At 52.9% G+C, this 23,922-nt stretch overlaps 1 protein-coding gene across 1 annotated transcript; it reads left to right on the top strand.

The window, feature by feature from the left end:
• Positions 1–23,578, top strand: LOC103582744 (chromosome unknown open reading frame, human C7orf50). Its single transcript, XM_008564263.1, has 4 exons — positions 1–39; positions 990–1,186; positions 18,476–18,557; positions 22,705–23,578. Exons 1-4 carry the CDS (start codon positions 1–3, stop codon positions 22,891–22,893), a joined length of 507 nt encoding a protein of 168 aa, XP_008562485.1. The 3' UTR covers positions 22,894–23,578.
• Positions 23,579–23,922: the final 344 nt, after the last annotated feature.

Raw genomic sequence — 23,922 nt, 5'->3', positions numbered from 1 at the left:
ATGGCTAGCGGGGCTCCCCCTGCCTGGAAGCGCTCTGGGGTAGGGCAGTGGCTAGGTTCCTGATCCCCACACACACACTGTTCCCTTGCAGGCTCTTGGCCTGGATCAGAGTAAACACTGGTGTTCTGGCTTTTTCCAGGAAAGATGAAGTATGTGGACAGCAGCTGAAGTCACCTCTGCAGCCCCCTCTCTCTCTGCTTGACCAGGATGGCCCACTGCCATTTGGCACTCTACCATTTTCCTTTTTGTTTGTTAGTTTGGGGAGAGGTGAGGAGGAGGGAGGGGATGTGCTTTCTTGGCAAGATGTGGCTGGGGAGAACACTGCATCATGAGGCAAGATCCCAGTGAAAGCGGGCCATTTTCCTCCCTTGGGGTCTTCACTGAGAGGACTCCTTAGGAGCAAGGAGAAGGAACAGCCACCAGCATGTCCTGGGCTCTCCCCACCTCAGCCTTCAGTGCGAAGGGAGCCGGGCAGAGAATGACTCAACAGAAATGGGAGCAGGTGGCACCCGGGCGCTGTGCTGGGATGGCTGCCTTCTGGTGGCGTGCATGTCCAGAAGGGGTTCAACCAGCACTGGCTGAAGGAAGACTGAGTATGAAGTCCCTCAGCTTCCATCCCTCCCTGATGAGCCAGCCTCAGCTTCTCCTCTGCAGTGGGACAACCAGGGCCTTCACAGAGCCCTGGGAGGATGGGGACAGGGGGATGGGTGGGCTGCAGTCAGTTACCTTTGACACATGTCAGTTGAGCAAAGTTGAACATCGCTCTTCCTCCAGGAATTATCGCTGTCCTTACTTGACCAGTTTCCTTCATTGTAGCAGATCTCAATGAAATGTCACCTATAGGGGGCCAAGCCACGTCCTTAGGGAACGGAGCTTTCTGCTGGGCTGTGGGTGAGGGAGGGGCTGGGAAGCCCTGAACAGTGTGCCCTTCTTTGGATACCCCTGTCCATCCCTGAAAGCCTAACAGGAGGTTGTTCCTTGATTTTCAGGGAGGAGCAGCATGCAGGGTGTTACAGGACATGGACCCCAAGCTGTCCCCAGAGGAGAAGAGGGTCCTGGAAAGGAAGCTGAAGAAGGAGCGAAAGAAAGAAGAGAAGAAGCGTCTGCAGGAAGTGGGTGTTGCTGAGGCCCAGAGCCCACCCGCCAGGCGCTCGGGAGCAGAGCTGGCCCTGGACTACCTCTGTGGGTAAGAGCTGCTCACTGCTTAGAATCTGTGTGGTGGGAGTATTTACACTACAAAAATCAGCAAATGCTACAGATGGGGACCTTTCACCTTTACCCACTCACCCTGTGTGGCAGCCTCCTGTGTAGCAGGTATATCTGGTGTCTGTTCCAGGCCTGCTGTTGCCATCTGTGCAAGGACAGCATCTTCCAGTCTGAGGCACATCTCCCATGTATCTGGCCCAGGGCACCCACCTCAGGGTCCAGGTGCAACACCCCAGCCCCACCCAGGCCAACTGACCCAACTCCAGGGAGGCATAGATAGACTCCTGGCCCTGGGACTCTCATGCCTCCGTTTGTTCATTCATGGTTGCCAGGTGCCTTCAGTGCTCCAGAGACTGCAACAGTGAAGGTGCCACTTCACTGTCCATGGGAGCTTTCTTTCTGGTGTGGGGAGACAAATGACAGAATAATATGACAGAATAATAACACATTCTCTGAGCACCTGGCCAGAGAGCCAAGGATGGATGGCCTGTGCTGGCCCCTGGACTCTCTGTTGCATCAGGAGCCCCTTATCTCATCTAGACCGCCATCTTTAAGGATTTACGCTGCTGTGACATACAGAGCCCATGGGCCTTCCCTGTGCTCTTTGGCTTCTAGGCCGTTACTGGTGGATATCCTGGTAGATGGGGCAAAATCAGATGCGGCCGCTGTGGAACCAGTGTACCGGGGACACCCTAACTGGGGTTGCAGAGTTGGGGCCTTCCCTTCTCTTCATAGAACCCCCTGCTGCCCTTGAAGGCAGCTTGTGGAAGCTGGAGGAGGGCAGGAAGGGGAGCAGTCAAGCTGGCCCTTGTCAGGAGAAAGCAGCCAACACGGTGCATTTGATTGAGGGGCTCTCCCCAGTTTAGGATGGGAGTACCTGACTAGGGTGGATTTTCAGGGTCATGAACCTTTTTACCCACCAGAAAGCTTGAGGCTGAATCTTGGCAGGAGACTACAGAAAATAGAGGCAGCAGCATTGATGCCTAGTGCATCAGGAATGTTCATGAGCAGATGCAAAACAAGCCATCCAGAGGCCTTCAGGGGATGGGCTCAGGAGGTGGTGTCCCAGACCCACGGCGTCTTCAGTAGTGGCTTCAGTTAGTAACTTCCACCCTTCCACCTCCAAGAGGGCTTTAATATCAACTCCTGCTGCCATTGTGAATACAGCTAGAAAACACTCACCTTTCCAGGGATTGTAACGTAGAGTGCAGGACCCCATCTCCCCAAGTGTGTGGTGGGGATACACCGTGGTCTCCCTCTGGGCTGACATCAGCCTAGAGCCATGGAGCCAGGGTGGGCAGGAGAGCCTCATGCTCTTCTCCTGAGGCTGCTTGGTGGCTGCTATCTATGCCGCTTGACAGCCAGAGCCTTTAGCTGCCTGCCCTCAGGCTGCTGTCTGCATTGGGGAAGGGCCTCAGCACTTGCAAGATCTGCCTTCTCAGCCTCCAGCTCTTGTGGCCATGGCTTCCTGGAAGCTTTTGTTTTCTGTTGGTCACTCTGTGCTTTCTCTCTCTCTCTCTCTCTTTTTTTTTTTTTTCCTGGTGGTGGGCCAGTTTCAGGGATCCGAATCTGTGACTTTGATATTGTAAGGCTGCTCTCTAGCCAACTGAGCTAACCCGCCAGCCCTGTGCTTTCTTCTTACCTCTGCCCACCGGCTGCTTGGCCTCCATGCCTCCAGCACCCCCACACCTGTCCACAACCAGCAGCCACCAGTGGATACCTCACCAGGGGCACTGGAGATTTGTCATCACTAGGTGGCCCCACATGGTACATCCTGGGGCATCCATTCTATAGACCATAGTGGCATGGGAGGAGCCCAGGCATGGTTTGGATTGAAGTCCCCATGGTGGAGAAGTACCAGGCTGAAGCAGAGGATGGCAGTGACGTGTTCTGGAGCCCTGCCCAGTGGCTGGCTATGTTAGAGGCAGAAGTCAGAATCCCCTAGGCTGGGGGCTTTGAGGGGATTGTTTAGGGTGTTAAGGTCTCAACTAACTGAGTACTGGGCATAGGTTTAGGACTGGGCCAGGGAGTGAGACTGCCAAGCATGGAAACTGAGGCAGGAACTTGGGTGTATGGCCTGGCTTACCCAGTGGGCATTAGCGAAGGGACAGCTCTGCATCCCCTGCTGGGGTTGAGGCCCCTAATATCCGCTTGCTGGTTGAGACCCATGACTCCACATGACTGGGGTGGACACCGACTTCCTAGAGCAAGAGAGTAGGCAATCCACATCCTGTCATCCCTAGACCCCAACCTCATCCCTGAGGACACCCCTGGCTCCACAGGCTTGTAGTTCTGTGGTTCTCGCTTCACTAAATCATCACAAGAGCAGGGGGAGGGAAACTGTGCCCCCCCCCATGTATGTACATGGAGCGTCATGTGTGTATAGGACAGCATGTACCTTTATGTGCATTTTCACATGTGTTTTTAGAGTGGACAGTGCTGTGTTGGGTCAGCCACCATGTGGGTGCATGTGGTTGCTTGTGTCTGTCATGTTCTCTATAAATATTTAGACAGTGGCTGGAGCCCTCCCACAGAGATGACCCTCAAGTACAGCCATGCAGCTCAGGGAACAAGCCAGTGCAGTGTGGCCTGTGTGGATGGTCACACTGCGCTTGTCCACGGGTTAGCTCTCCACCTCTAGCAGGGAGCTCACGACAGGTGTTATACCAGGCACAGAGCTAGGGCTCAGCAAATCAGGGTCTGGGAGCATTCTCTTTTCTCGGGGCTGAAGCTTTGAGAACAGCACAAGCTTTGGTGTGGGTGGATCTGGGCTGGAACTGGCCCAGTCACTTGTTATCTGTGGGTCTGCGCTCATCACTTCTCTGTGAGCCTCAGTTTCTTCCTCCCCAGTAAAATATGGGGCTGATGTCAAGAGCCCAGCACTGCTCTGAGGAGCTGATTCCTATTTTTGTGAATGTGCTCAGCCCGGGAAGCAATGCCGGCCGTTGGTGAGGCCATCCCTTCCTGTGCTTGTTTGAGCTGTCCTGCTGCTGCTCTTTGGTCTTCCACAGGCAGGGACCACAAAAGCCACTGCTGGGAGGTCGGTTGCTGTAGCCAGAGGGGGCATCAGGGAATATAGGTGTAAAGCATAGAGCCCACATATGGGCCAGGGTCTGCCTGGAATCTGGGCTGGACAAAGAAGCAGGTGGACAAGCCTGGCAAGTGCCCATGAGGAAGTGATCTGCTTGCAGTGGGCTAGCCATGGTGGGAGTTGAAAACCAGAGCACTTGGGTTTTGTCAGGCACCAAGGAACTGGCACTCAGGACCCCCAGGAGGCTCCATAGGTTAAGGACATTCTCCCTGCGGCATCTTGCCTGCTCCCTCTAACTTGGGAAAACAACCCCGAGCTCCCAGGAATACCAAAACTGCAGCAGATGCAACCAGGCTCCTGGGCACCCTCAGAGACACCTGGGGCAGGGTAAGGAGCTCCTGCCCCTGGGCTCTCTTTGTGGCTGGCACAATTGCTTCCTGGTGGGTGAAATCCCCAAGGCCCAGAGCTATCCAGGCTCTCCCAGGGTGAGTTTTAGCAGCTCCCAGTGTGAAGGCTGCTTCGCTTCTGAACTTCAGTATAGGAATAATTATCACCTCCAACTCCACGTGCATGTACACAACAAAGGGTCACGACTAGTACCAGGGCAACCACAGGAAGTTCAGGGAGGGGAGAGAGGAGAAGTGAAGACAAGGATGAGGAGCAGGAGCTCTTCTCCACGGCTGCGGGGCAGGCTCCCTACCAGACACACGATGCATTTCTGTTGGGTCCTCACAGGACTCTTGCAATGGGAAAGGAGCCAGGGCAAGCAGAAGACCAGGGAGCCAAACTCCACAGTGTGGAGTGAAGCCTGGTCACTGAGGGCAGGGGAGGGCCAGGGAGCCAAACTCCACAGTGTGGAGTGAAGCCTGGTCACTGAGGGCAGGGGAGGGACCCAGTGCCCCCAACTCTCACCTTGCCTTGTGGACAGACTAGGCTGAGAGTGGCCACAGGCACCTGCAGGCCATTGGGAGGAAGGAGGGAGCGGTGACTCTGGCCTGTCCTTACGCCCCCCGCCTGCCCCAGGCATCTGTCCAGGACTAGGCCTCAGCCATGCCCAGAGGTACCTGGAGGTCTGCCTTGTCCTAGGTAGGAAGGACACATGTAGGGACAGCTGCAGGCCTGGGTGGGTTCCATCCTTAGCCCTCTCTGTGCAAAGGCCCCTTGGGCCAGTGTTCTTAGGAGGGACACACTGTCCAGGGCCAGCTGGAAAGCTGGCATTGAATTTGCTGTCTGCTGTGGACTGGGGCTGTTGTATGGGGCCTTTGGGGTATAGACCTTTCCATGAGAACATCCTCCTCAGCCCATGGGCCACCATCCCTGTGTTGGCCAGGAGGCAAAGCCAACACAGAGCTGGTGTTCTGTGCTGAGGAGATAGGAGGGCCCATCATGGAAACCCTTCATTTGTCCGGACAAGCCCTTTCACTTGCTGAACTATTTACTTGAATCTTACCGAGAGGTACTCCCACCCCTTCCAAAATGCCTTGTGGGGCCGCCACCTCTGGCACCGCAGTGGGCTCTGCCCACCCACTCACTTGGAAACAGCACTTCTCAGAGCCTCACAACCCTGCCTACAAAACCAGGGCTGCAGGCTGGGCAGTATCCCTGTGCTATACCAAGGTGTGGGCTGAGCATGACGAAGGACAGCAAGGGCCATGACCTGTGACCCGTGAACCTACCTTGTGCCAACTTAAGATGGTAGCTCCTCTCCAGCTGCCATGGACACCTCTGGCTTTGCCCCAAGCCTGTTTACTGATGGGCAGATGTTCTGGCTGGGGCCCTTGGATACCATGTGGGAAAGGGGCTAGAGTGGGGCACAGAGGGGCCAGGAGTGAGCCCGGAGCTCACCTCGTGGCCAGGGGGCAACATCCCTATGTCTACTGACTGGTGGAGGCACTGCCTTTCTTGTCACATACATGGGGCAGGCCAGGTGGTGGGGTGGTCCTGGGCTTCCTGTGTGCCCCTGTCCCCAGCACCGTGGTGGTGGCAGCCCCCCTCAGTTTCTGCAGGTCTCTGGGCCACCCTAAGCCAGTGCTTCAGCCACATCCAGTCAGAGCAGGTGTGATAGTTCCACACCTTGGTGCAAACAGCTGTCAGCGTTCAAGTCTGTTTCTCATTAAAGAGAAAAGAAGAAATTTATAGACTCGATGCAGGAAATTGAAAATTTTACTTTCCATATAACTGGCATCACGCATGGCCCATCAGCCCAATTTCTGTTGGGCATGTCTGTGTTAGTGATAAGTCCAGTGTGACCTTTGCTTCCCTGGGTCCCTGCAGGCTCAACTGTCACTCTTCTCGGAGCCAGCACCTGCCAGGGTCTGCTGAATGCCAGAGGTGGTTCTGCCTACCAAAGAGAGAGGGGCTGGGGGCCTCAGACAGACAGAATCCCACCTGGGATGAGGAGTCTGGAGTGGAGAGTGTAGACTGGAACCCAGTGGTGTGGGTTTGAATCCCACCCCCACTCACCTGCTGTGTGGCTTGAGGCAAGTTAGTTACCTTCTCTGAGCCTCATCCAGGACACAAGATAAGACTTGTGCCCACTCTCAGGCCATGGGGGTTAGTGTGGCCAGCACAGGGCCTCACACAGAGTTAAAGGCCGAAGAGCCATGAGCTGTTACACTCTAGTTGTCCTCAGCGCCGAGGCCTTGTCTCTCCTGCCTGGTTATGGATACTGAGGGAGGCTTACAGGGTCCGTGGACGGCAGGGCCTCACTGAGGCTGCTGAGGGAGCCGGACGGCAAAGGGCCGAGACCCCACAGCCTTATAGGGCCCAAGAGCTGGTGTAGCAGTCCAAAGTCCTTCCTCCTCAGACCCCAGTCCAGGCTGGCATGATCTGACATCTTCCTCAGGCCGCAGGCCTCCATCTCTCAAGTTCCCAGAGTCTACACTCTCAGTTGTGGCTGGCTGGGCCTGGAACCCTGACCTGAGAGGCTGGAGCAGAGGCCAAACTGGCCCCTCTGCGGAGCTCAGGAGACACTTTCTAGGAGACCTTCTCTAGCTGTTCCCATATTCCCCGCAGCTCCAAATGTGGGGAGGAGACAGCCTGGAGGGTGAGGGTGACAAGCCAGGGGAGGATGCTTACCCAAGGTCACCCAGCAAATTCAGGTAGCATGAAACCAAGCCCTCCTGACTAGCTGACATCACTCAGGCACGCTTCCTTGTATTCTGCTTTCTGGGTGGTAAACTCACCCCTAGTTGGCAGTTTCTACTGAGATTATAAGCATTTCAGACACTCTTGTGGCTTTGGGTTGGTTTCAAATGGTGTCTCAACACTAGTGAGATCTTCTCCACTTTTTTTGGAAGTGGGTTCAGGCAAGAAGTCCTTTTTTTTTTTTAGCGTAGGGAGTAAACAGGATTCTAATTCTTCACCCAGTTGAGAGGCCCCTTCTTTTTGGGTCGCTCTAGGGAGCTGTGGCATGANTCAGGGTCTGGGAGCATTCTCTTTTCTCGGGGCTGAAGCTTTGAGAACAGCACAAGCTTTGGTGTGGGTGGATCTGGGCTGGAACTGGCCCAGTCACTTGTTATCTGTGGGTCTGCGCTCATCACTTCTCTGTGAGCCTCAGTTTCTTCCTCCCCAGTAAAATATGGGGCTGATGTCAAGAGCCCAGCACTGCTCTGAGGAGCTGATTCCTATTTTTGTGAATGTGCTCAGCCCGGGAAGCAATGCCGGCCGTTGGTGAGGCCATCCCTTCCTGTGCTTGTTTGAGCTGTCCTGCTGCTGCTCTTTGGTCTTCCACAGGCAGGGACCACAAAAGCCACTGCTGGGAGGTCGGTTGCTGTAGCCAGAGGGGGCATCAGGGAATATAGGTGTAAAGCATAGAGCCCACATATGGGCCAGGGTCTGCCTGGAATCTGGGCTGGACAAAGAAGCAGGTGGACAAGCCTGGCAAGTGCCCATGAGGAAGTGATCTGCTTGCAGTGGGCTAGCCATGGTGGGAGTTGAAAACCAGAGCACTTGGGTTTTGTCAGGCACCAAGGAACTGGCACTCAGGACCCCCAGGAGGCTCCATAGGTTAAGGACATTCTCCCTGCGGCATCTTGCCTGCTCCCTCTAACTTGGGAAAACAACCCCGAGCTCCCAGGAATACCAAAACTGCAGCAGATGCAACCAGGCTCCTGGGCACCCTCAGAGACACCTGGGGCAGGGTAAGGAGCTCCTGCCCCTGGGCTCTCTTTGTGGCTGGCACAATTGCTTCCTGGTGGGTGAAATCCCCAAGGCCCAGAGCTATCCAGGCTCTCCCAGGGTGAGTTTTAGCAGCTCCCAGTGTGAAGGCTGCTTCGCTTCTGAACTTCAGTATAGGAATAATTATCACCTCCAACTCCACGTGCATGTACACAACAAAGGGTCACGACTAGTACCAGGGCAACCACAGGAAGTTCAGGGAGGGGAGAGAGGAGAAGTGAAGACAAGGATGAGGAGCAGGAGCTCTTCTCCACGGCTGCGGGGCAGGCTCCCTACCAGACACACGATGCATTTCTGTTGGGTCCTCACAGGACTCTTGCAATGGGAAAGGAGCCAGGGCAAGCAGAAGACCAGGGAGCCAAACTCCACAGTGTGGAGTGAAGCCTGGTCACTGAGGGCAGGGGAGGGCCAGGGAGCCAAACTCCACAGTGTGGAGTGAAGCCTGGTCACTGAGGGCAGGGGAGGGACCCGGAGCCAAACTCCACAGTGTGGAGTGAAGCCTGGTCACTGAGGGCAGGGGAAGACCAGGGAGCCAAACTCCACAGTGTGGAGTGAAGCCTGGTCACTGAGGGCAGGGGAGGGACCCAGTGCCCCCAACTCTCACCTTGCCTTGTGGACAGACTAGGCTGAGAGTGGCCACAGGCACCTGCAGGCCATTGGGAGGAAGGAGGGAGCGGTGACTCTGGCCTGTCCTTACGCCCCCCGCCTGCCCCAGGCATCTGTCCAGGACTAGGCCTCAGCCATGCCCAGAGGTACCTGGAGGTCTGCCTTGTCCTAGGTAGGAAGGACACATGTAGGGACAGCTGCAGGCCTGGGTGGGTTCCATCCTTAGCCCTCTCTGTGCAAAGGCCCCTTGGGCCAGTGTTCTTAGGAGGGACACACTGTCCAGGGCCAGCTGGAAAGCTGGCATTGAATTTGCTGTCTGCTGTGGACTGGGGCTGTTGTATGGGGCCTTTGGGGTATAGACCTTTCCATGAGAACATCCTCCTCAGCCCATGGGCCACCATCCCTGTGTTGGCCAGGAGGCAAAGCCAACACAGAGCTGGTGTTCTGTGCTGAGGAGATAGGAGGGCCCATCATGGAAACCCTTCATTTGTCCGGACAAGCCCTTTCACTTGCTGAACTATTTACTTGAATCTTACCGAGAGGTACTCCCACCCCTTCCAAAATGCCTTGTGGGGCCGCCACCTCTGGCACCGCAGTGGGCTCTGCCCACCCACTCACTTGGAAACAGCACTTCTCAGAGCCTCACAACCCTGCCTACAAAACCAGGGCTGCAGGCTGGGCAGTATCCCTGTGCTATACCAAGGTGTGGGCTGAGCATGACGAAGGACAGCAAGGGCCATGACCTGTGACCCGTGAACCTACCTTGTGCCAACTTAAGATGGTAGCTCCTCTCCAGCTGCCATGGACACCTCTGGCTTTGCCCCAAGCCTGTTTACTGATGGGCAGATGTTCTGGCTGGGGCCCTTGGATACCATGTGGGAAAGGGGCTAGAGTGGGGCACAGAGGGGCCAGGAGTGAGCCCGGAGCTCACCTCGTGGCCAGGGGGCAACATCCCTATGTCTACTGACTGGTGGAGGCACTGCCTTTCTTGTCACATACATGGGGCAGGCCAGGTGGTGGGGTGGTCCTGGGCTTCCTGTGTGCCCCTGTCCCCAGCACCGTGGTGGTGGCAGCCCCCCTCAGTTTCTGCAGGTCTCTGGGCCACCCTAAGCCAGTGCTTCAGCCACATCCAGTCAGAGCAGGTGTGATAGTTCCACACCTTGGTGCAAACAGCTGTCAGCGTTCAAGTCTGTTTCTCATTAAAGAGAAAAGAAGAAATTTATAGACTCGATGCAGGAAATTGAAAATTTTACTTTCCATATAACTGGCATCACGCATGGCCCATCAGCCCAATTTCTGTTGGGCATGTCTGTGTTAGTGATAAGTCCAGTGTGACCTTTGCTTCCCTGGGTCCCTGCAGGCTCAACTGTCACTCTTCTCGGAGCCAGCACCTGCCAGGGTCTGCTGAATGCCAGAGGTGGTTCTGCCTACCAAAGAGAGAGGGGCTGGGGGCCTCAGACAGACAGAATCCCACCTGGGATGAGGAGTCTGGAGTGGAGAGTGTAGACTGGAACCCAGTGGTGTGGGTTTGAATCCCACCCCCACTCACCTGCTGTGTGGCTTGAGGCAAGTTAGTTACCTTCTCTGAGCCTCATCCAGGACACAAGATAAGACTTGTGCCCACTCTCAGGCCATGGGGGTTAGTGTGGCCAGCACAGGGCCTCACACAGAGTTAAAGGCCGAAGAGCCATGAGCTGTTACACTCTAGTTGTCCTCAGCGCCGAGGCCTTGTCTCTCCTGCCTGGTTATGGATACTGAGGGAGGCTTACAGGGTCCGTGGACGGCAGGGCCTCACTGAGGCTGCTGAGGGAGCCGGACGGCAAAGGGCCGAGACCCCACAGCCTTATAGGGCCCAAGAGCTGGTGTAGCAGTCCAAAGTCCTTCCTCCTCAGACCCCAGTCCAGGCTAGCATGATCTGACATCTTCCTCAGGCCGCAGGCCTCCATCTCTCAAGTTCCCAGAGTCTACACTCTCAGTTGTGGCTGGCTGGGCCTGGAACCCTGACCTGAGAGGCTGGAGCAGAGGCCAAAAGCATGATCTGACATCTTCCTCAGGCCGCAGGCCTCCATCTCTCAAGTTCCCAGAGTCTATACTCTCAGTTGTGGCTGGCTGGGCCTGGAACCCTGACCTGAGAGGCTGGAGCAGAGGCCAAACTGGCCCCTCTGCGGAGCTCAGGAGACACTTTCTAGGAGACCTTCTCTAGCTGTTCCCATATTCCCCGCAGCTCCAAATGTGGGGAGGAGACAGCCTGGAGGGTGAGGGTGACAAGCCAGGGGAGGATGCTTACCCAAGGTCACCCAGCAAATTCAGGTAGCATGAAACCAAGCCCTCCTGACTAGCTGACATCACTCAGGCACGCTTCCTTGTATTCTGCTTTCTGGGTGGTAAACTCACCCCTAGTTGGCAGTTTCTACTGAGATTATAAGCATTTCAGACACTCTTGTGGCTTTGGGTTGGTTTCAAATGGTGTCTCAACACTAGTGAGATCTTCTCCACTTTTTTTGGAAGTGGGTTCAGGCAAGAAGTCCTTTTTTTTTTTAGCGTAGGGAGTAAACAGGATTCTAATTCTTCACCCAGTTGAGAGGCCCCTTCTTTTTGGGTCGCTCTAGGGAGCTGTGGCATGGTGGCCCTCAGGACTGCTGGCATGGAGCAGCAGGAGGCGGGAATACCCAAGCCCTTGGGCTGAGCCTTAGCCCCTCCACTGTGCTAAAGACTCTGAGAAACCTTGGCCCTGTTTTCCTTCTTTTTGCATTATGAGGCCCTCCTATCTCCAGTCCCTGCCCAGGCAAATAGGAAAAATGATCATTATGTCAGGAATTCTGTAAATAATCTGCAGCTGTGATGGACAGAAAGCTCCTCCTGGGCAGCTTTGCAAGGACACCACCCCCACCCCACAAGGCTGGTGGCAAAGGGAGCAGCCAGCAGCCATCACCCAGGAGACCCCCGCTCACTCTGCCCTCAGAGCAATAGGGTGACGACAGGCATTGGCTCAGCAGGCTCCTCTGCCTCGCTGTGCTTGAGTCCCTCCTCGTGACAGGGCCAAGAACAGAACCTGTCCATACCACAGTGGCACGGGAGAGAGACAGGCTCAGTGCCACGCTTACCATGTGGGAGCTCAGCAAAGGAGCCGCCTCTGTTCGGGAACCCGTCAGTCTAGGACCCCACAAGTCAGCTGCTACAATGGTGGACATGCAGGAAGGCCTTGCTCAGGGCACAACTGGACCTGCCACATGTGGGCACTGGCTTCCTTTACATTGGGTACACCCCAGTAGAGTAGGAATCACCGTTTCAGATTGCAAAGGAAGAAACAGGCTTGGAGAAAATGACAATAAGGTTGAGGCGTCAGAACTAGAAAGTGGCAGAGCTGAGAGCAAACTTGCCACCTGCAGTGAAGTGACACCGCCCAGCTAGGCAGACACATGGCCTGGCCAGAGCTGTGCCGTCCAGTGCACTGACCACAGAGCACTGTCTGAATTAAAGTGTATTAAAAGCAAACTACGTTGAAAGTTCAGCTTCTCAATCACAGTAGCTGCATTTCAGTTTCCGTGTGCATGTTGTGTGGCAGGTGCAAGACATTCAGCCATTGCTGAGTACTGGGTTTCCACTCATCCACCGTGGCAGGTCCAGGTGAGCTGGATGGCCACCCTTCAATGGGTGTGAGGGAGGCCCTCAGTGCTGCTGAGCCTGCATCTTCAGAACTGGGCTACAGCTTGCGACTGGTGGATTGTGGTACATCTCTGGGGCCAGGAAATCTCCTTCCAGGCAAACCCTGCCTGGCCCTTGGCCCCTGCCTGGCTACAGCACTGTCCAGGCTCTGTCCTGCCCTCGGCACAGTGCTGTCCAGGCTCTGTCCCACCTCTCAGATTGCCTGATCTCCACATGGTCCAGCCTGGGAGCAGCTACTGTTCCCAAAATGGGGTGGCCCCCCTGGAGGAGGAGCCCCTCAATCAGCTGGGGCATCTCTAAGCTCACTGTTCCCTCTTTATAGGGTCCTGAGACTTAGGAATGTGCATGAGTAACAGGGTCAGTATTTTAATTAAAATCTGCCCATTTCTTTATAGAAAATCTGTCTTCAATTAAGTCATTCCTTTCCCCATAGAGAAATTCAGCTGTGTTCTTCCTTGCCCTGAAAAAGTAGTTTGGCCAGGGGGCCAGAAGGAGCCCAAGTGGGGCTTAGGAGCAGCTGCATGCCCAGAAAGGCCTGAGCGTGGCCTGACTCAGAGCTGTGTCCATGCACACTTCCCAGTGGCCAGGGTTTGATTTTCTCAGGAGTTATAGCAGGTCTCGGCACGTGCGAGGGCAGGGACCAGATCGGTTTTTAGGCAGAATGAAGGAAACCAAATAGAGCAGGTGATGCTACGTAGAGAAGGGGTGGTCAGAGAGGCTGTGGAGCAGTGTGGCCCAGCTGGCTTGGGTCCTATGTGCAGAGGCACGAGGCTGCCTGCCGCAATCACAGCCCCAGGGTTTCCAAGGGCGCTCAGTTTATGCCTAACTCCCTAATTCTATGCACAGCATTGACGCATCCTTCTAGTCACTCAGCTGCGAGATTTCCTGCAGTGAAGGCAGAGCTGTACACAGGTTACCATCCAGCAGGACAGGCTGGGGGTCTGCTTGCCATTGTGTACAGAGTGTTCTATCCTAAGGTGCCTCCAGGCCCTACACCAGGAATGCCAGTGTCTGAAGGGATGACTTATAGCAGGCATTGCTGCCTTTCAGGGGCTGAGGAGGGTCCCGACTGTTCCGGAGGATAGTCTTGAAGCCAGTGGTAATCAGGAGGGCCGTCTGTAGGCAGAGATTCCCATCCATGGGCTCAGAGAGCAGAGGAAGCTATTTGGGTCCAGAAACCTGTCGGAAGCTCAGCCACAGGGTAACCAGCCAGGCCTGGCCGGGGTCAGACCAAGCCTCGACCAGGTGCTCACTATAGGGCCATAGCCTACATGCCGTGTGGCTGGCTCCACCCCTTTCCTTCGGGGCCAGCCATGTCTCTGGCTGGGCTATGGGCTTGAACCCAGGCAGCAACTATACCCACCTCTGCCCACCGTCTGGGGCATTAAAGCATCCTTCATCTGAAATTTCATGGGTGCTGAGAGCCACTACAACTTGGCACCCCCCCAAGTCGGTGGGGCTCAGCCTCACCACCCAGGGAGCTCCACAGTGACCCTGGGTCCCAGAGGAGTGATAACAGCCACTCCTGCCAGGTCTGTCTCAGCTCACCTCCCCCCACCCCCCATAAATACACATAGACCCACCCTGGGCTTGGGACCAGCCTGGCCTTCCCTCTTAAAAGACATTTCTGGATGGGGCTTCAGGGCCAGGAATAGTCTGGCTTTGCTCTGGCCTGCATCTGACCTCTGGGACCTTGCCAGGATGGGTCATCCTGCCCTGAATTCATCACAATTCTTTCTCATTGTGCTGGTTATCACTGAGTTTGTCTCAGGAGCCTTCTTTCTGCCACTGTAGGCTGGGAGACTTAGGATCTGCAGAAAGATGCTCAGGGTTGGACATTGGAATGGAACTGTTTCTGTCATAGATTTCTGTGTGACCATCCCCCACCCCCCACCACACACACACACAGCTCAGGCCCCTGGCAAGGTTCCCCATGGCTTCTTGGGCAGCCCAGGCAGCACTTCTGAGGCCAGTCCTCAAATGACCTGAGCCTCTTCTCAGGGACTCAGTTGACTACACAGGTGGTTGAGCCCTGGGTCATGGAGGAGGTATTGCTTTGGGTGCATGCCTGTGTTACTGCATCAGCGATGGGGACTGAGGGGAGGTCTGAGGTGGTGGAGCTCAGAGCTCACTCAGCACAGTCCCTGCCTTCCAACACCTGCCCACCAGGGAGGAGCCTGAGACCTGGTGGGATTGGGGTCATGTGTTGTCTTCCAATGGCAGAGTTGTATTTTCCACCCTCAGGGACTGGAAGGAAACACCAGTAGTGATGGAATAATCCAGATCATCTCAGGCCCAGGCAGGTGGGTTAGCCAGGCACAATCAGGGGACAGAAACTGCACAGTAAGTTTTTAAAAATCATTTATTTATTTATGAATTATTATTTTACATTCAAAGATGTTGCAGAGGGCCGGCCCGGTGGTGCAATGGAGAGTGCGCCGCTTGGGAGCGTGGCGGTGCTCCCGCCGAGGGTTCGGATCCCATGTGGAGACCGGTTCCCGCTCACTGGCTGAGCGCGGTGCGGGCGCAACACCGAGGGTTGCGATCCTGTTGCCAGTCCCCGGTACAGGCGCGACACCGAGGGCTGTGATCCCGTTACCGGTCAGTAAAAAAGACAAAAAGAAAAAGAAAGAAAAAAACAAAGATGTTGCAGAAAAGTGGGAGAGGCGGGTGGGACGGGGATAGGGAAACGGAGGTGGAGGTGGAGGTGGCTGGCCCACAGTCAGCTTCTTTGCTGGCCTGGTTGCAGAAGGTGGGGGTGCATGGCTGAGGCCTTTGTACCTTCCCCACCCTGTCTCAGGAGCCTGGGGGCTTGTGATGGTGGTTCAGTCATCACTGGGCTTGATGAGGACATTGGGGGAGCATGGCTGAGGCCCCTGGTTCCCCTCACCCCAGCTCAGGAGCCCTGGGGGCTTCTGGCTCTTTTAGGTTTTGTAGGTGTTCTTTGATGGTGGTAGACCTTTTCTAGTTAATATCAGAACCTTGTCTCTGATCTGTGGGTGTTTTGTGTTTTATTTCAGTTCTTTGTTGGATTATTAGCTACCCTCACCACTTAAACTCTGCAGTGAAAGTAATTTGTTGTCTTTTGCTTACTTCTAAAATGGGGGAACTTCCTGTGGGGACCAGCACTTGAGCCCTGTGGTTGAGCTAAATTGCTGCTTTCCTACTGATTCCCTGGGGAAGGATTTTTGTACAGCTCAGTTTTCAATTGTTGACCTTTTGCCTACTTCCAGTCTTGTGAGGTCCAATACACCTGGCTCCGATATACCTATGTGGAAACTCTGGCCTGCACCTGAGTCTTTTCAGCAAACTGCAACCCCTGCAGTTCTGTTTTCCTGACCAGTCTCCACTGAGTGGGTCTGTGCTGACTGCAGGTCAGATCAGCTGTCCATGCTGTGCCTCAGTGTTCCCCCAGTGGGCCTGTCTCCCCCACTGCCCACACTCCAAACACTTTCCATGAGACAGGTCATGTGCCAGTCACTTGTGATGACTCAACAGCCTCTGAGCGGCTCCTTTTTTCTGTTGTGGCTCCTCGCTCCTATGTGGGTCCACGGGACCTGTCAGTGGTCTTGCTGGCCTGAGGGCCACCAAGGCCCTCCTTTCCCCTGTAGTCTCCAAGCAACTTTCACAAAGGGCACAGCTGCGGCTTTTGCCAGCTCTTGCTCTGTGTGCTGACCAGGGCCAGCCTTGAAGTGGCTGGGGCTCAAAATGGTTGGAGCGGTCCCTTCTTTCTCTTATCACAGCTTCTCTGGCCTTCATGCACTCTGTAGGTCTCTCCTTCTCTGAGTTCTAGCAGCCCCAGCTTGGCAGTCATTGCTTTTTTAATAGTTGTAAATTGATCTATTGTGGGAGAGAGTGACACTGGGGACCATCTATTCTGCCATCTTGATTCTCCCCTTCGCATAATAACTTTAATGAGGAAACTTTATTATACAGAAAGATTAACTATAACAGGGTCTTATCTTATAAGACGGGAGAGAACTCTAGAGGGAGCAAAACAGCAGATAAAGGGCCACCACTGCCCCCAGGCTGAGATGAGCCCAAGGATGAGGCCCCAGGGCCAGGGTCCAGCCTTGTGGGACAGGGCTCAGGGCTTGCTGGATAGCAAAGAGGTCATAGCAGCCCCGCCAGCAGGACTTACTGGGAAAGCTACACATGGAGGTCTCAGTGGGGGCTCCGCAGTACAGAACGTGAGGGTGCTGCCAGAGGTTGCTCACAGGAACTGGGAAGGAAGACCCTCTTGCATTCTGTCTCTCCAGCATGTTTTACTTGACATTATGCCATCTGGCGAAGGAAACATTTCTTAAAGGGCCCATGTCCATTTCCACAGAGGTGAAGGGTGGACTTGGGGCTGAGAGGTAATAACTTGATAATTGGCACAGAGGAGAGGTCCTGAGGGCAGTGGCAACTTCCTGGAGTAACCTGCATGGACTTCCACCTGCCTATCCTCCACTCAGGCCAGTCCAGGTCCGGGGACCAGGCCTGGGGACCTTCTGTCCTTCCTCACTTCCTTTCCTCTGCCCCTCCTCTAACTACCCATTCTTTCGATTTTTTTCTCCTGCTTTCTTGCTCTCTCCCTTTCTTCCTCAGGCCAAGCTTCTGGGCTGAGCCAGGTTTGTGGGGCCAGGGCCCAGGCTGAGTGCCATACCTGCACTCAAACACTCACCTGGAATCTCCAACACATCACTTTCAAGCCACATCGTTTTTTATGAGGGTGAGTCAGTCACCCAAGATGACAGTACGTGGTAGAACCTTGGCCATGATGTTTGGTCCCTGAAAGGCAGGATTGGCGGCTCAATCTGGCCCCAGACCCTAGTCTGTGACTCTCACGCGAATGACCCACGACGCCCGGGCAGATTGAGGCTAGGCCTGATTAGCTTTGCTTTCATCTGACAAAGTGTAGGGGAAGCAGCACCAGTTTGAGGAGGACATTTGCTTCCACCCTAAACCCCACCAGCTACAGGGCCAACAGGAGCTGTTAGTCCCAGCAAGAACAGGCAGGGCGAGTTAGCAAGGAGAAGCAAGTGATACTCCATCTGTGCCGCCATGCAGAGAGAATAACAGTCAGGCTCCTCTCTCAGTGCACAGGGTGGCATGATCTGGGCTCTCCACCCTCTCTCCCAGGGCCATCAGTGTCCTGGTGTCCCTGTGTCCCTGGGCCTCAAACATGAAAGCCCCTGTCCATTCCGGGGCTTTGCAGTGGCTCTACCCAAGATTCTGTGGTGGCCTCCTTCTCAGTGTGTAGGTCTCACTTTAGAGAGCCTGATCCTCTGCCCTGGCCAGAACACCACGTCGTCCTGTTTCCTTTCCCCATAGCACCGACACTCAGAGCTACCTGTCATCCTGTGCCCTCCAGCATAAGCTCCTCCCACAACCTGGCACATCTCACTGAAGGAGGAAGGGGACTGTTAGGGACTTCGCTACAGAACACAGTAAACACTGCTTCAACACTGACTGAACTTGCAAAATTTGGACTGTTCACATTAGGGTTTTAAAATCACAGAATTGTAGAGCTGGAAGAAAATGACCCTAAACTACCTAGTTCTTAAGTTCTGTTACAGATGTGGACACTGCCAGGTTGGCCAAGGGACCCCACAGTGAGCGAGAAGAGGTAATGCATCCCTGTGATCAAGACTTCCCCCCCAAAATTTCCAGGATGCCTACAGCCTTGGTGTTTTAGCACCTGAGTGGAGGTTCTTCCCCTGAGAGGAGACCACCAGGTCAGTGCAGAAGATCCTCTGGATTCTTTCATCTGGCACCCTGAGGTTATTGTCTTGGTTTCCCCAGATGGGCCCAAAAGCACAAGAACTGGAGATTTCAGAAGACGAGGCAGACGTGGCTCCTGCTACACATGTACGACAGTGACAAGGTGTGTGCCTGGCGGGGCGGGTGAGTCTCCCAGTTGATAAGATCTGAGCACACTTGGGGCCCCTGATAGCAGAGGCCACTACCTGAAAGGACTGTCCCAATGGTCCCACGCAGCGCCTGGTTCCCAGCATATTTGTTTGAAGAAATGGAGGCAATATCTGCCTCCACCAGCCTCTGAGGCTAAGGCAAACGCAGGCCGACCTAGTGGAGGCTACTTAAACCTATGTGTGCACATGCTCGTGAGTGTGTGTATAAGTACACCTGCATGTGTGTGCATGCATTGTGTGCACATGTGTATGTGTGTGGGTGTGCATTCAAAAGCACTTCTTTTCAGGGGCAAAGATGTAAGATTTAGTTTCACAGGATGAGATAGAATTTAGAAACAATACCCAACAGCTGGGAGATAGGCTGGAATTGCCATGTTTATGCCAAAGGTGCACAAGCCCAGTGCAGAGGTTCTGCTGAGTCTCCTCACTCCCAGGGGGCAGCCACAGCAGCCTTCTTGCCACACCAGTTCGACTTTCAATATTATGAGATGCCAGGCTTGTTGGATGCTCTGTGTGTACATGTTGTTGGGGTACAGCGGTGGATGGCACAGTTTTCTACTGCTTGCACCTGTGCCTCTAGACACACCAAGTGGGGAGCATACTCATCGACCCCACCCCCATCCCCAGCACACTGAACTGGGGCATTCCAGGCACAGGCCCGCGGCCTGCTGTCCTTGGGGTTTGCCCTCCATGCATTGGTTTCAAGTACAAGGAACGTAAAACAGCTAAAATAGTCTTGAAATAGAAGAACAGTCAGATGACATAAACTTCCCAATTTCGTGCCCTATTATAAAGCTACAGTAATCAAGACAAGACAGTGTGGTGCTGGCTCAAGCTAGAAACATAGACCAATGTAATAGAATAACGAACCCAGAAATAAACTCTCACATTTATGTCCAATTGATTTCCAACAGGTGTGCCAGGACCATTTAATGGGAAAGAACAATCTTTTCAGCAAACGGTACTGGGACAACTGGACATCCACACACAAAAGCATAAAGTTGGACCCTTGCCTCACACCATATACCAAAAAATAACTCAAATTGATCAAAGACCTACAAGTCAGAACTAAAACTATAAAACTCTCAGAAGAGAACATAGACATTAATCTTTGTGACCTTGGTTTAGGTAGTGGTTTCTTAAATACCATATCGGTTTTTGACAAGCGTTCCAAGACAATACAATGGGGAAAGAATAGTCTTTTCAACAAATGGTGCTGGGAAAACTGAATTTCCACATTTTGTTTTTTTCTTTTAACAGAACTTTACATGGTTTTATTTATACATTACTGTTATCAGAAGCAAACTTTAGGGCCGGCCTGTGGCTCACTCGGTAGAGTGCGGTGCTGATAACAACAAGGCCGCGGGTTCGGATCCTATATAGGGATGGCCAGTTTGCTCACTGGCTGAGCGTGGTGCTGACAATACCAAGCCAAGGGTTGGGATCCCCTTACCAATCATCTTTTAAAAAAAAAAAAAGAAGCAAACTTTATACAAAAAGTTTTATGTAGATAAAATAACCTGTGCCTAGGCAAAGCCACTTATGTGTGTATATACACACACAAACACATACAAAATATTTTATATCACTATGATTATACAGATTTACAAATATGCTATTTAATGTGTATTTTAATTATACATATTTTGTATTTCTTATGTGTTACAATTATACATCTTTATAAATATGCTATTTAATGAAGGTGGACTCCTACTTCACACCATATACAAAAATTAACTCAAAATGGATTAGAGACCTAAGTATAAGAGCTAAAACTAAAACTCTTAGAAGAAAATATAGGAGTACATTTCATGACCTTAGGTTAGGCAACAGTTTCTTAAATACGACTCCAAAAGCATAAGTGACAGAAGAAAAACTGGATAAATCAGACACTATCAGAATTTAAAACTTAGTGCTGCAAACAGCACCATCAAGAATATGAAACAACCACCCATAGAATGGGAGGTGTTTGCAAATCAAATATATAATTAGGGACTCATATCATACTCCTAACTCAGTAACAAAAAGACAACCTAATTTTAAAATGGGCAAAGGATCTAAACAGACATTTCTCCAAAAAAAGACAAACAAATGGCTAATAAACACATGAAAAAATGCTCAACATTATTAGCCATCAGGGAAATGCAAATCAAAACCGTAATGAAATATCACCTGATACCCACTATGATAGCCAAAATCCAAAAGATATATGACAACAGTTTTAATGAGTATATGGAGCTTTTTGTTCTTTAAGTGTACTTTTTACAGCAACTTATTCTTGTTTTATAAGTGTGTAAACTCTCTTTTATCTGGGTTGCTTTTGGTTTGTTTGTTTGGCATTTGACTTTGAAATTAGAAACTTCCTTCAAATGTCTGATGCCTTGTAGTGGTCCCCTCATCTTTAGGAGAGGCCTAAAAAGCTGACTCAGGCTGTGAGTGACAGAGTGGGCCTTAGCAACTGTGTGCTTCAGTGTAGGTCGAAGGGACTGAACTGTCCTTCACGAACCCCCAGTCCCAGAATCTTTGGGTCTTTTCTCTTGTATTCTTCAGATTTCAGAATAGAATCCTCAGGTTTTTTGCCAAGAGGGCGCAGGCTTGGCTGCCAACATCCCGGAAGCCAGTGAGGGAAAGCGTTTGAGGAAGCTCAACTTTGGCAGATAAACTTTCTCTTGGTGCCTCAGTGTTAGTCTGACACCCCCTTTCCACTCACTGTGCCTAGCCTCCCCTAAACAGAGGCCTTGTGCCTTAACCTCCCAATTCCTGGGGGTAGAGGACAGTTGATTTGCTTGTATTGGGGTAAGGGGTCTAGAAACCTAACTGCATTGTTTTTTAAGGGAGATATAATTCAAATACCATAAAATATACCATTTTAAGTTTTCAGTTTTGATGAAGTCCAGTTCATCTATTTTTTTCTTTAGCTGCTTGTACTTTTGGTGTCATATATAAGAAACCATTAACTAAATCAAGATCATAAAGGTTTATGTCTGTGCTTTCTTCTAAGAGTTTTATAGCTTTAGTTCTTACTCGAGGATCTTTGATCCATTTTGAGTTATTTTTTGGTATATGGTGTGAGGCAGGGGTCTAGCTTCACATTTTTACATGTGGATTCCAGTTGTCCCAGCACCATTTGCTGAAATGGCTGTCCTTTCCCATTGAATGGTCTTGGCACCCTTGTGGGAAATCAGTTGGCCAAAAATGTATGGACTTATTCATGGTCTCTCAATTCTTTTCCATTGATCTGTATGTCTGTTCTTCTGCCAGTACCACACTGTCATGAGTGCTGTGGCTTGGAGGTAGGTTTTGAATCAAGAAGTGTGAGTTGCTGACTGCTTTTAAAATGGGCTTTTAGGCACTTCTCCTATTTTCAGCCCATGTTTGCTTCCACTTCTAGAATTGACTGGCACAGCCAATTCTGGAATCTTTGGGATGGAGGGTGGGGATCTGCAGTGTAGTTTGGTTTTCAGTTCTCTCAGCTTTCCACCTTGCTGGCTTAACCTTCATCTCTCTCGGATCTGCTAAGTCAGTTATTACTCATCTCTCTTCTTTCCAGTCCCCGAAATGTTGTCACTGTTCTCTTTTCTCCCATTCTCTTAGGCCTAGCAGGTTTGTCTCTTTAAAAACATATCTATTTAGTGTTGATTTAGTGGCATTTCAGGAGGGCTTGAAAACTGATGGGTGTCAGCCTCCTTAGTGCAAGGAAGCACCTGAAATTTGTGAAGGAAATAGCCAAGGCATAGAAGAAGGAGTCTTCAAGCAGGCTGGCTCCCTCTTCTCCTGCTGTCCCCTGGTCTATTGTCCTTGACAGAGAGGGAGCAGGTGTGGCATGAAGGCTTTTTACAGACAGCCCTGCTCAGGTCCCCCATGACGCCTGATGCAGGGCCACTACTGCCTGGCTGCTCACACTCCTCAGGACCCGGTGTGAGGACCCTTGGGCTGGACGATCCTGTTGCAGGCACATGGGTGAAACCCAAGACATCAGTTGCCCGGCCAAAGCCCTAGAGCCTTAGTGTGGGCACCTTGTTTTTCCACTGCTTAGTGTCCAATGCCATCTGCCACACCTGCCCTGGCCCATGACCAACTCTCTATTTCCTCCCCATCCAGGTTCCCAATGAGTACTTCTCTACCCTGCTGGCCTACCTGGAGGGGCTGAAGGGCAGGGCCCGCGAGCTGACGGTGCAGAAGGCTGAAGCCCTGATGCAGGAGCTAGATGAGACGGGCACTGGTGACCCAGATCCCTTCCTGCTGGGGAAGACCCAGCGCATCCGGCAGGTGCTGCAGCTGCTTTCCTAGCGGGACAGGGGCCACTGCCCCAACTCAGGGTGGTCCTTGGACCGCTCAGGATGCAGCTGACCACCTCTTCCCAGTGGTGGTGTTGGGGGACCCAGCAGGGGTAAGCAGGGTCAGCAGCAGGTTGGTGGCCAAGTGGGGGCTAGCGGCTTCTGAGTACTAGATCTTTGTCCCTCCCCAGCACCAGACCCTTGAAAGGGATCTTCTTCCTCCTGACCCTATTGGGCCAGAGAGTGTTGACAGATGATAGTATGTCTTGATACCTCTAGAGCAGAGCATGAGCACTCCAAAACAGCCCAGAGCCAGCTTCACATGGCCCTCAAGCCCCCTGGAAGTTGCTTTTGAGGGAAATGTCTATTTTTCTACCAGATATATTTTAGAAATTGGCCCGCCCCTCCTGCCAGCTGTGGTCCATCATTGTTGGGATCTGGGGGCTACCTCGAGCTGGGGCCTGCACATTCTGTCTGGCAGCCCCTCCAGTGTGGGCCCACATTCCTGGTCACCTGCCTGACAGGGGCCCAACTGCAGCATGTCCATCTGTCACCTTCCTCCTGGGACCACACACAGGCTGTTGTCCAGCTACAGGGAAAGCCTGTAACTTTCCCTGGTGTCAGGATCATGCACCTGTGTGCAGAAATGGACTCAGCTGGCTATATTTTCAATAAAAACCAGCCCACGTTGAGCCATGGCTCTAGTTCTGTGCAGTTCACCCTCACTTGCCCATGGATTCTGAGGTGCTTTTCCTCAGCACAAGTGTGCATCAGGCTGAGGCTTTGTCCTTAGCAGTGGCCTCTCAGGACGGCATTGGGGCATCGTATGCAACACTTCTGGCGATCATCACTGACTGACCCTCTACTCTCAGGCCTGCCTTTTCCAGGTGTTGGCAGTGACCATCCTGGCCAAGAAGCACTTACTCTGCACAGAACTGGGGCGCAGGTGCCCATGTCCTGAGCCACATGCCCTTGGTGGTACGAGATGTGCTATCACAGCCAGGGCCACGTCAGAAGGCCCATGCAGTTGGGCTGCCGTTAG

The sequence above is a fragment of the Galeopterus variegatus genome, unplaced genomic scaffold (assembly GCF_000696425.1).
Source record: "Galeopterus variegatus unplaced genomic scaffold, G_variegatus-3.0.2 Scaffold182, whole genome shotgun sequence".
NCBI classification, from domain to species: Eukaryota; Metazoa; Chordata; class Mammalia; order Dermoptera; family Cynocephalidae; genus Galeopterus; species Galeopterus variegatus.
Note: the sequence above shows the minus strand (reverse complement) of the source record. Positions and strands in the feature narration are given on the sequence as shown.